We start from the raw sequence: 12,451 nt of genomic DNA, 5'->3' as shown, positions 1-12,451 counted from the left end.
TGATGGTGTTCTTTAAAGCACAAAAGTTTTTAATTTTGATGAAGGCCCATTTAGTTTTTCTTTTGTTGTCATATTTAAGAAACCATTGCCTAATTCAAAGCCATGAAGATTTACTCCTGTGTTTTCTTCTAAAAGTTTTATAGTTTTAGTTCTTACATTTGGGTTTATGATTCATTTTGAGTTAATGTTTATATATAGTGTGAGATATTCCTTTTCTTTTAATTCCTAAGAACATCACAGTTTTAAAATGTTCTTTACTAGATCAAATATGAAAAAATTGCTAAGGAGGAGTTTTTAAATTGCTGTTTTGGGAGGTCTTTTAAAAAATCACTGACTCATTGCAGACATGGGAAATCACATCCATTATATCATTTAAAATTTGCCTCATTTATAATAAACTCATTCAGTCTGTTTTATAAGCAGAGAAATCCAAACATAGGGTAACTTACTTAACAGGAATGGCTGCCAATAACAGTTGAGATAATACTCATTGAAAGATTATGAATAATATCTTGATTACAAATAAAAGCATGGTCTCATCTTTTTAGCTCAGAATTGTCTGAGACTACCTATCATTTTCTAGTCTGATTAATGGTGGAGTAACTAATTAAAGTGGGAAAGAGATTAGCAAATCATTCAAGATGTCAAGTACAGTCAAAGTGCCATTTTGTCAGAGATAATTTAGTAAATCTCATAGCGACAGGTGTGCATAATTAATAGGAACTGAGATTACCCAGGTATTGAAGAGTCTAGGTAATGTTTTAAAAGTCTGCATTCTTTGGTGAGATTTGATTTTTGTTCCTCTGAATTGTCATAGTGTTGAATTGGCCTTTGATTTATTGACATTCTAAGATTTGGTGTGGATTTTCTTTTTGCCTTGCAGGATGCAAAGAATCAAATATTAAAGACAAGTATATGGTACCGTGAGGTAAACGATTATGTTTCTATGCATGCTGGACTCCTGATCTGGATCTACTGCAAAATATGATTATTCCAAGGAATAGAATTAATAGAATAGTATTATATTTGTGCTTATAGATCCTTAGATCTGCAGTAGACCTTATTTATTAGAATCCGTGTAAAATGTACGGTCCTGGTTTCTGACTGGGGCTGCAGTCTTTATGATTTGGATGGGAAGTTCTTTCCTCTAAAGGATAGTACCAAGGGGTTGATAAATTGAATTATTAACCCAAATATCTCCTTAACTCTTTAGTGAGGTCAACATTGCCCCATTTTGATAAATTTCCTTTTTGGCTACTCCTAACAGGTTTGGAATGATGAGTTTTTATCCTGGAACTCCAGCATGTTTGATGAGATTAGAGAGATCTCCCTACCTCTAAATGCCATCTGGGCCCCTGATATCATCATTAATGAGTTGTAAGTGTGCTGGTGTGTATCTCTGTGGGATTTAGACTAGTTAGAATATTCAGGCCAGTGGCTGCTTGCTTATAGTCGGTATTGCTATTTTTTGCTTCCTAACTTGTAGAGATGCATATTGTTGGGAATATTCAGGTTAGAAGTACCCTGAGTTGATGTCATTTAAGATGCAGATATGATTACTAATGCTTGAGATTACTCATTATGTCTGTGTTGTAACAATAGCAAATGAGTTAAGAGGCTGTCACTACTGAACCCATCTTTGCCAGAGTGAATCATCTCGTGGGAAATGTGATTCTGTCTTTGCAATGCTAGGCTGGCCCTGGGTCTCACGGTCAGTACTATTTCATAATCAGTCTATGTTTAGAAATGACTGAAGCCCTCTCTATAACACAATGTTCTCTTGTGTTCTGTATAGTGTGGACACTGAAAGATCCCCTGACCTTCCCTATGTTTATGTGAACTCATCTGGGACCATCAAGAACTCTAAGCCCATCCAGGTGGTCTCTGCATGCGGTTTAGAGACATATGCTTTTCCATTTGATATCCAGAATTGCAGCCTAACCTTCAGTAGCATTTTGCACACAGGTAAACCATGAGAGATACAGTCCCCTGGTTGGAAAAACATATCTATGCTAGGTTGGCACACATAGTGACCTTACATTATATCATCCCTCAGGTCTATTTTATTCTTGCACGTAAGTGACTATTCAAAACTCTAAATCTCTTCTTGCAGTTTTTTGGCTCCTACTGTAATTCAAAGTATGATGTCATAGCCCAAGCTGTTGATTTGGAAATACAATATTAAGCTTCCACTGCCATTGAGAACGTTATAGAAGTCACAGGGCAAATCTCATCATTCTCTGGAAAGCAGACTCCATACCCTAAATTCATAGGTTTTTTTTTTTTATTTTTTAATGACTAGAAAGATTTTATTTCCCACCTCCACACCCTAATTCAAATAAGGCCAGTGAGATAGTGCATGCGGGGGCAGGAGAAACAGGAAGGATTCGAATTGGGAGTTGGAAAAGTGGGTTGGTGTTGGCATCTCTTTCTCTCAGGAAGTCAACTGTTTCTGTTGTTTCCAGTGGAAGATGTAGACCTGGCCTTCCTGAGGAGCAGAGAAGACATTAAACATGACAAAAAGATGTTTTTGAATGACAGTGAGTGGGAACTTCTTTCTGTGTCCTCAGCATACAGCATCCTGCAGAGCAGCGCGGGAGATTTTGCACAGATTCAGTTTAACGTAGGTTCTTCTCCTTCCTGTCTCTGCTGCCTGCTTCTCTGCAGTTCTTGCCTTCTCTGTTGGGCTGAGGAATCTCTGCTCCGTTGCATACTGTCATTCGTTATCACCCAGGAACAGCTGGTTTAGATAGCTCTGGATGTCCACCTGCATTCCAGCATTTCAGAGATCAGAGGTTCAGTGAGAGATCCTGGGCTCCTGCCAAAGGTGTTACACAAGCCAGTATAGAGAGGGTGGTGTTCAGGCACCAGAGACCTGAACCACCCCCCTGCAGCAGGAATCCTCAGACCTTTCAACACCTACTAACATTATCACTTCTAATTGCTACTGAGAAAAAACACAAACAAACCCACAGTCAATAACAACAGCAAAAAAAAAAAAAACAAAAAAAAAACTTGGGAAGACTGTCTCATCAACATTATTAATATTTCCTGTTTTTCATTGGGTAATTATCAATTAATTCCAGATGCAGATACAGATGCATAAAATGATCATATTATTAACTTGAATATCAAAAAGTCACCTGCAGGATTCTCACAGACCACTGATGGCTTCTAAATCAGAGGGAACAACTACCAAAAAAACCATGATGAGCACATACACTCTTCCAGTGCACCCCTGGAAATGCCCTTGGCTGCGTTGTTCACAGGGAAATTTGTCCAGTCAGGGGCTGGGGGGCAGTGGGGTGCAGAACAGTGAAGCCTGCTGCCTTGTGCGCCAGAGGCAGCCATTCTCCCTTCCCTGGCCCTTCTGGCAAACTGTTTTGACATGTGGTCCGCAGCAAGTTCACACAAGCGCTACACTCACATTGTTAGTGTTCTGCAGTGCGCTCTTTTCTGCACAAAGTCAGCTAGTGGTGGTGGTGATGAGGGCAGGGTGGTCCTTCATGTTATAGGAGGCAAGTGATGGATCCAGTTGAAAAATAGAGACAACAGGCAGGTCAGGGTGGCACACAAGAGGAATCCTCCTAGAAACAAACCTTTGGAATAAGAAGGAAAATTTAGACCAGACTAAGGGGCTACAGTACAATGGATATGCTAAGGGTCGTGGTGCAGTAAACTATTATTGAGGGCACAGGTGTCCCTCCATTGAGTCGAGAGGTGTTATATGCAGGTTCCTAGCAAAGCTTTTGTTAAATTGGGGCCTTTTAGACACAGCTGTGGTTTAAACCTGACTAATGTGTAACATGGGATAGTAGCTAATTGCAACTCATATCTTCCTAGCAGTGGGCTTTGGTTCTTGCCTAGAATTCTGCTTGGTTTTAAGCAAAGCTTGCATTGTGGTCTGTTTGTCCACTTTTCTTAGTGAGGAAAAGGGAAGGGAAAAAAAAAAAGAAAGCTTTTTTTTTTTTTTTAATTTCAATGAGTTTCTTGGCTAAGAGTAAACACCTCATTAATTTTAAAGATATCAGCCCACAAACATTATTAATGCAGCCCGAATAATGGAGAGCATTAAAGGGAAATGTGAAGGAATAGCACGTGCAAGGTGGAACATAGTCACCTACCAAGCGCTCCAGAGAATGCTGCACACACCATTACCTACACTGCACGGAGGAGACAAACAGAGGCAAGAGATGGGGCAGGTAGGCAGGAGTGCGTGCTTGTGTGTGCGAACACACACACACACACACACACACTCCACAGAGCAGCCATTATTTGTAGTTCCATATCACCCTTCACCCTGAATATTAATTTGTCTTCTCAATACCAGCTGTAGGTTTTCTCTGTACTACCTCCATTGCAAATATGATGAGCAGATATGGTAAAAGGTTGTTTAATGAAGGGGAGGCGTCCCTGGATCTCAGAACCACGGTCAGTTCCTCTGTTGTCATCACTGCTGTGCTTCCTCCCTGTGTGCAGTGTTGGCATACAGGAGGAAGGCAACCGGTCGATTTCGCAATCTCAGAGGTTTGCCCTGGGGCTCTTTGCCCCGAGGCTAAGGTAGGTTCTCTGGCAGGGCTGGCTTCCACCCTTGTCCTCAGGAACAGAGTAGGGAAAGAATCCTGAGCAGAGTCACAGATCATATTTGGTAGGGCCGGGAGCCAGACTAAGGAGCAACTCTGCAGCTTTAGAAGGACAAAGTAGACTCAGTGGCTATCACAGGTCTCTCTCTCTGTCTCAGCCTCGTTCAGCTTCCATGCCTCTCTGTGCACTGAGCCTAGGCTCGTTGTATTCTCTTGCTCCGCACCAGACATCCCACTCTGAATCTAGCAACTGAGGCACCCAGGTGTCCTTCAACAGCCCTTGGCCAGTGATGTGACATTCAGAGCCCAGCTCCACACCAACACTGGGCCTGCCAGGGTCCTGACAGCAAAAGGCCATCTCTTTTTAATCTAATCACTGGACATGTTTCCATCCACTGGACAGGCTGCCCAGCAGGAGTTTGGGGACAGCAGGGGCAGACAGGAGAAGCAATGATCTAGTCTAAATTCATCATTGCCCTGGCCTGACATCTACGGCTGCCATTTATACTAAATCAAGTGCTCCGGATGCCCCTCGAGTCCCAGCTAATGTGCAATCATGGCTGCTGGCTCTGGGACACGTATTGTTTATCAGAGGGCACCACTGATGCGCTGGAGTCGGGCTACGTTCCACAGGGGGCCCGGAGCACAGGCACTTCTCCCTACAAGGATGTCTGTGTGCAGCCTGGGATGCCATCCAGCAGCCATGGGAGGGGACGTTTCCTCCAACACATTATCGGAGGTGTTGGTTCCCAAAAACAGCAGGGTGAGCATTCAATTTCTGTATGGCAGTGTTTTTTTGTTAAAAAAAAAAAAAAAAAAAAAAAAAGAATGAGGGTAGAAGTGGGAGGAAGTAGAAATAAAATTTAGGAACTCGTGTTGGATGGAAAAGGGTGGACAGCTGTGGGAACTGAACCAGGCCCAACCACAGACAGCCTCACACAGACAGCCTCACACTGAGTAAAGTGCTCATGCGGGCAGGAGTTGGGGCACCCACAGGGTACTCCTAGAAACATTCAAAGGGGCATTTGGGAAAGAAAGATGCTTCATTTAGCCTCTTTTTCCTGTCATAATTTTCCTTTCTAGATTAGGGTAGAGTAATTTTGTTCGGATACCCATTGAATGCAGCTCATAAGCTCGATAGAAGGTCCTTCTAAGCACCGTTAGATCATATGGGGGAAAGAAAGAGAATTTAGAGCCCTAGAAATCCTTCCAGGGTCACTCAAGGGATTTGGGAATCATGGGCTTTCTGTTAGTCCGGCCCAATCCACAGTCCAGATCCAAGAAGCTCTCACTCTGGTGCAAGAATCTTACTTCAATGGCAGCAACTTTCCTGTTCTTTCTAAGTTGGGAATGTTGGGAGGGGCTTGGGAGAGGAGGAAAATGGGCTTCTGTATGAAGCGTGAGTCTGGGCGTCAAAATTCCAGCTATGTCATAAAGACGGTCATGCAAAATTGAGTACTGGTGGGGTCTACCATCAAGGAGGCAATTAGAGGCTAACCTTGGGGCCTATTCCATCTCCAAGGAGCTCTCCACACACACATTCTGAATTAGATTGATCTCTTTCATTAACATCAATAGGCTCCAAATACCTTTGTGTACTTATTATTACCTGGCTTTAATGGATAATGAAATTGTGGCATAATATTGCTAACACCTGAAGGGTGTCTAATGGAGAACACGGACTGAAACTAAAGTGCCTTTTCTTCCCTTTCTGTGGAATTTAAAGGCACCAGCTCCTTTAGTCCATTAGAAATGATGGGCTCTAGGTAGGGGCAGTTTTGTAGAGAGCAGTGTCTCACTGAGCTGGTGACATACCTTCCCCCGGCAGAAGTAGGGGTTACCACTTCTGGTATGATCTGAAGAGTATGATCAGAAAGACTGACCTCAGTAGGATAGCCCCCATTTGGGTTAATGGAATGTGTGGACACCTCCGTTCCATTGGAACTAAAAGTGGCATTATCACCAGATGCCAATACAACTCAGTGAACATCATTCGAGCCCTTATCATGTGCCAGGCTCAATGGTAAACACTTAGGACATAAAGATGAATAAAACAAGGCTCCTGATAGCTATCATGGAACTCTGCCCAGGAAGACACAATATTAATAACAGTAACCACAAAATTGAGCACTTTCTCTATGCCAGGCACCATTTTAAGAGTTTGCACATGTACTTCTCACATCTCTAGGAGGTGGGTACTCTAAGTATCTGCATCTCTACAGATGACTTGAGATGCAGAGAAGTTAAGTAACTTACCAGAGGTTGCAAGGTGACTAGTGGACGCTGGACTTGAATTCAGGCAATCTGACTCCAGAAACTATGTGTCTGATCCTATATCATGCTGACACACAACTGAACATAGTGCAGTATATTCCAGTACATTCTTTGCCGTCCACCCGCTGTGCATTACTGGGCAAGTCACCTGTGTTAGTTTCACAAGGCTGCTGTAACAAAGTACCCCAAACTGGGTAGCTTAAAGCAACCAGCAATGTATCCTCTCACAGTTCTGGAGGGTGGAAGTCTGACATCAAGATGTTGGCAGGGTTGGTTCCTTCTGGGCACTCTGAGGGAGAATCTGTTCCATCCCCCTCTCCTAGCTTCTGGTGGTTGCCAGCAGTCCTTGCCATTCCTTGGCTTGTAAATGTATCACTCCAACTCTGCCTCCATCTTCATATGGCATTCATTTTGTGTGTCTCTTTTCCTCTTATGAGAACACGAGTCACATTGGATTTAGGACCCATCCTAATTACATCTTCAGTGACCCCATTTCCAAATGAGGTCACATTCTGAGGTTCCAGAAAGGACATGATTTCTTGGGGGCACTATTCAAAACTAGTCTGCCACTGTCTGGCCTCCGAAAATTCACGTCTGCCTCACATGCAAAATACATTCACCCCATCCCAACATCCTCCAAATTTCAACCCATCAACTCAAAGCACAAAATATCATCTAAATATTAATATAAGCTCAAAAAGTCCCAAATCTCATTGTTTAGTCATCTATATCAGGTATGGACTCTGACCATGGGGCAAAATTTCTCTCTGCCCACAGACTTGTGAAACATCCAACCACCAGAGTCTGTTCCTGATTCCATGCGATGGGTGTAAGGGCAGGGACCTGTCCTATTATAAGTGGTACTAAATCCAGTATTTAGGATAGTGCCTGGCAACCTGTTAATTCCCAATTAGTGTTTGTGGAATAAAGGGCTCTGAGGATCAAATGAGATAATGAAAACAAAATTTCTGAAAGCTATGTGATAAAATTAGAGTCTCTTTAGGCAGCACTGGGCTTTTAGAGAAAATTAGTCTAGTCGTTAGGTAACATTGCCCCTAAATAAACTAAAGAAAAAGGTGGGTTCTTTGTTCTGGAAGAAAACCAAAACCCTAGGTACTATTTGATCTGTGTTAGGAGTGGGAACACCCTTGCTAAAGGCAGGGGAATGGATGAGGTGGTTTTGGAAGGCCTATCTAGCTTTACAATTCTATGAACCAAATGAAGACAGGAGATTACTTTGCTTTATATCACAGCAGAAGCTAATTATCCATCCTTGTACCGATATCTTTCCCCTGTTCTTTCATCTACTGTTGATATCCAGTGAGAAATATCCTTCTGGATGTTGGCTATATAATTTGTGAGTTTTAGTGAAAAAAGAAAATGCAGGGCCCCCTGTTCAAAAATTATTAAGAATTTCAAAATGGCACCCATGGAGCATTAAACCGAGTGCAGAGCCCTTCCAAGGCAGGCCCTGTGTGATTGCATATCCGTGAAGCCTGCCGCTTCCTAACTTCTTAGCTCTTCCCACACCTCTTCCTCAGCTGACACCTTGGGGAACTTGTGCTCTGATAAGACTGCACTCTTCTGGAATCAGGGACCTCGAGGGGCCTCACTGCCCATCTCTGACTCGGGCTCAGACTTACATTTACTGCCTGTGCCAGCCTCTGGTTGGAGAGGAATCATCTCGGCTTGTGCTCTTTACAGAGGAACTTGATTTAAAGAGCACAACAGCTCATCTCAGTTGTACCCAAGATGTTTGGCAAGGAAAAAGTAAACTGCTTTTTAAAATAAGGGGGAAATCGAGGCATGGAGAGGTTGACTGTCACCCTGGATCACCTTATACTAGCACATGTAGACACTTGGGATGGAGTGGCTCTGAAACTCTGTTCCCTTGACTTTAAGTCTAGGCTCTTTTTGCTAACCAAATGTCTACTTGTACTTTTCTTTGGGGTGGTATTCTCATAGTTTTCTTCCCCTTCATGTAGTATCTGCCATGAAGTCTCTAAGGGGTTTCCCATTTCTACCCTCCAGAAACAGCAGGCTTGGTCCCCACCTCCCCCAAGGCCAAATCGCCAACAGCCCAGGCTAGGTCACAACACAACACCCTCATGGACTCTGACCCTTGGCTCCCTTTTTCCTGCCCCCACCTGGCCATAGCCTTCTCAGTCACAGCACGATGACAGGAGCTACAGGGGTGCAGGTTTATGACAGTTAATTTTGTTGTTCTTTTTCTATTGTCTCCACTTTGTTAGAATGTATTTTAACCAAATTGTTGCAAAGCAGTGAGCGTTGCTCTGGTTTAGATATTTGTAGCCAATTATGTTTAATGTGAAAGACAACAGCCAGATTACAATCCACCACACAGCTCTGGCCTGCCAAGCTCCACTGAGTCAGGATGTGCTCCCAGACCCAATGGCTGGGGAGCCCCCACTCCAATCAGCAAGGTGACGCCCCCAGCCATGCTGTTCCCCTGCCACTTCTTGCTCCACGCTGGCCTCCGCCCTTCATCTCTGCCTTGACTCGTTTCTTTGTGATCCTCTCCTAGAGTGGGAGATGTGCTGAGGGAGAAGAACCTTGCACTTAACTCAGAGGTCTGGTCGGATCAAGAGTCATAGCTATGCTGTAGTGGGGAAGAGCCCTGGGCTTGGAATCAGAAGCTGGGGGCACGTCCCAGCTCTGTCACCTACTGGGCATACTCACTTGAGGGAGCTGAGCTTTAACTTTGGAAATCTATAAAGTGGAGGATATTACCCACCAACAAATTTGCAGTGAGGATGAAACAAATCACATAATATGCACAAAAGCATCTAGCATGTTATCTAACATGCAGAGAACATTCCATTATTTGGTGAGTCAGAAATGGGAGTTTTCAAGCATTATTTTTGTCCAAATCCAACAGCAAAGGGCCCAGAACATTCATCTATTTAATAGACATTTATTGAATACCCACTATAAGACAGATCTTATTTTTGGCCCCAGGGGGATTGTCACCATCCCAGAGATGGGATGCGATGAGAATCCCCAGTCTAGTGGGGGGAGCAGACCTGCCATTCCCCGCTTTCCCTTTAGGAAGGATGAGAATAGAGTATTACCATCCCAAAGAAGCTAGGGACAAAAAACAGCAATAGTGATAGTAATTTTATGAGGCTCAAATTCCAAGCTACAAAAGCTGCTCCCCCTCTCTGCATGCAGCACATGCAGGCCAGCTGGGTAGCTTCAGGTGGCTTCACAGAGACCCACTTCCCCCATCTCCTCCCTGTCTGTGCTCCTGGAGCCTGAGCCGTGGCCTGCAGAGATGGGATCCCTGGCCATGTCTGGCCAATGGGGTCGGGGGAACAGTGGCAGGAGATTGGGGGGAGATTGAGTGGGGTACTGACCTCTCTCTTTTCCTCCCAGTGGAGTCACTGCCAGGCTGGCTGCAGGGAAAGCCACAGCTCCCGTCTGACAGTCTCTCCGCACAGCTTCCTGGTGTCTGGTCACCACGCTAGCCCTTGGCCCCTTCAGGCCTGAGGGTGGTAACAGCTCACCCAGTCCCTCAGAGCCCCGGGGCGCTGCCCTGCTCCTTGTGGATGCCCTCTACCTGCCCACACCTTGCAAGTAGTCTCTCTGTTGAGCCCTCTTCGGCTCTCCCAGTTTAATTGTGCTATTTGTTCCTTCCTAGGCTCTGATAGATGCACAGGTGCTAAGGAGCTCACCATCCAAGTAGGGAAATAGACAAAACCAAAATAAGTGGTTTAGGTAGGAAGATTTTGATTTTAGAACAGTTTTTCACTTACCAGCTCTGTGAGTTTAAACAAGTAATTGAACCTCTTTCAACCTCAGTTTCCTTGTTTGGAGATAATAGGACCCAGCCCTTGAAGTGAGGAGGATTGAATAAGATAAGCCAGTGCCCTGCACTGCACACTGTAAGTGGTCAATAAATGCCAGCTGCTTCTTTTTGTAATTATGAATGATATTACTATTAGCTCTATATAAAAGCTTAAAGGATTCTTTTTCTATTTTCTAAACTACAAAATAAACTCAAACATATTTCTAAGATAAGCTATGGAGACTTTTCACACTATGCAAGCACATTGGGACGTCAGGGAGCATCTCTGGCTGTGGATTTGGCCAAGCGTCCGTCTGTTGGCTTAGACTCTCTTTTCCTCAGAGTCCCTGTCCCTGGCCAGGTGGTGATCCGCAGGCACCCGCTGGTCTACGTGGTGAGCCTGCTGATTCCCAGCGTCTTCCTGATGCTCGTAGACCTGTGGAGCTTCTACCTGCCCCCCCACTGCCGTGCGAGGATCGTGTTCAAGACCAACGTGCTGGTGGGCTATACCGTCTTCAAGGTCAACATGTCTGACGAAGTGCCAAGGAGCGCAGGGAGCGTCCCTCTGATCGGTAAGCAGCTCTGGGGTCACCGGACACCCACCTTACATTGCTCCTGTCAAAGTCCTGCTGTTGCATTTCAGACTGGAGGAGCGAGAGGCCCAAACGCTACAGCTAACCCCACCTCCTCCGGCTCCTTCTCTCAGGGATCTTCTTCACCGTCTGCATAGCCTTCTTGGTGCTCAGTTTATTCAAGTCCATCCTGCTGGTCAGATTCCTCCACGATGAGCGGCGCAGTGGGCAGGAGTGGCCCCTCTCGTGCCTTCAAGGGGACACGGATGCTGATGGACCTACCGTGGATCCCAGGGCCCAGGATGCTGGGGTCACAGGTTTGTCAAAAGCCTTGAAATTCCTGCCCTGTCTTCCCTGATCACCCTCAAAACTAATTCCCCTGGGTAAAGTACCAGGCATTGTGTTGGACTAAGTGACAAATCTGAAACACCTGCTTCCAAGCCTGGCGCTGCATCTGATGGTAACTCTCTGGAGACCGAAAGCCGCCTCCTGCTGCCTTTCCAGAAAGCCTCGTTTGAGCCTGAAGGTCAGACTCTCAGCTGCCTTCGGGTGGTTTTAGTTTCCAGTGACCTAAAGCGACTGAGCCGTTGACTCCAGAATAGTGAAGTTCTGGCGTGCACATGCACACACATGGAGTTTGTAAATGTCTGGGTTCTAGTTGCTTAATGTGAAAAAGTATAAGAATCATCCCAGCCCCTAAAGCTCCTACTGAGTCATCTGGGGCTGACCCCTAGCTCAGAAAATCTCCCAGATGGATCTAGCCTACAGACACTCTACTTCCATGATATAGCTGTGACGACGTGTCCTCCGAGGCTTCCTTCAGCACAGCTTTGTCCCCGCTGAGTAGGGAGGAAGGGAGACCCCCAACCCAAACCCAGTCCACCGCTCAGTTTTGCTCATAACTTTGCTTGAAGGATGAGGCCATCAGCTTCCAGAGAAAGTCCAGGCTCACCTGGGGTGTTTTCCTCTACCATGCAGGGTCCCTGATCTGTCAAGAGCACCAGGCCCAGGCAGGAACCCTGAAGGAAGTCTGGTCTCAGCTTCACTCTATCAACAACCACCTCCGAACTCAGGACCAGGCGCACCGGCAGGAGGTTGGGTGGCTGGCCCTCCTGTACCGCCTTGACCGCCTGCTCTTCCGAAGCTACCTTGTCATGCTGGGGCTCTACACTGTCACCCTATGCTCGCTCTGGGCGCTGTGGAGTGGCTTGTGA

At 45.3% G+C, this 12,451-nt stretch overlaps 1 protein-coding gene across 1 annotated transcript in view; it reads left to right on the top strand.

Annotated features, from left to right (window-relative positions):
- The window catches only part of HTR3B (5-hydroxytryptamine receptor 3B), a 39,754-nt gene extending 27,303 nt beyond the window's left edge, over positions 1 to 12,451 (top strand). The window contains exons 4-10 of the mRNA XM_069470467.1: positions 884 to 928; positions 1,268 to 1,377; positions 1,796 to 1,965; positions 2,466 to 2,623; positions 11,027 to 11,237; positions 11,372 to 11,554; positions 12,216 to 12,451. Of these exons, the coding sequence (XP_069326568.1) occupies positions 884 to 928; positions 1,268 to 1,377; positions 1,796 to 1,965; positions 2,466 to 2,623; positions 11,027 to 11,237; positions 11,372 to 11,554; positions 12,216 to 12,451 (1,113 nt within the window). The remainder of the gene's footprint in view (positions 1 to 883; positions 929 to 1,267; positions 1,378 to 1,795; positions 1,966 to 2,465; positions 2,624 to 11,026; positions 11,238 to 11,371; positions 11,555 to 12,215) is intronic.

The sequence above is a fragment of the Eulemur rufifrons genome, chromosome 6 (assembly GCF_041146395.1).
Source record: "Eulemur rufifrons isolate Redbay chromosome 6, OSU_ERuf_1, whole genome shotgun sequence".
Taxonomy (NCBI): Eukaryota; Metazoa; Chordata; class Mammalia; order Primates; family Lemuridae; genus Eulemur; species Eulemur rufifrons.
This window is presented reverse-complemented; position numbering and strand designations above follow the sequence as displayed.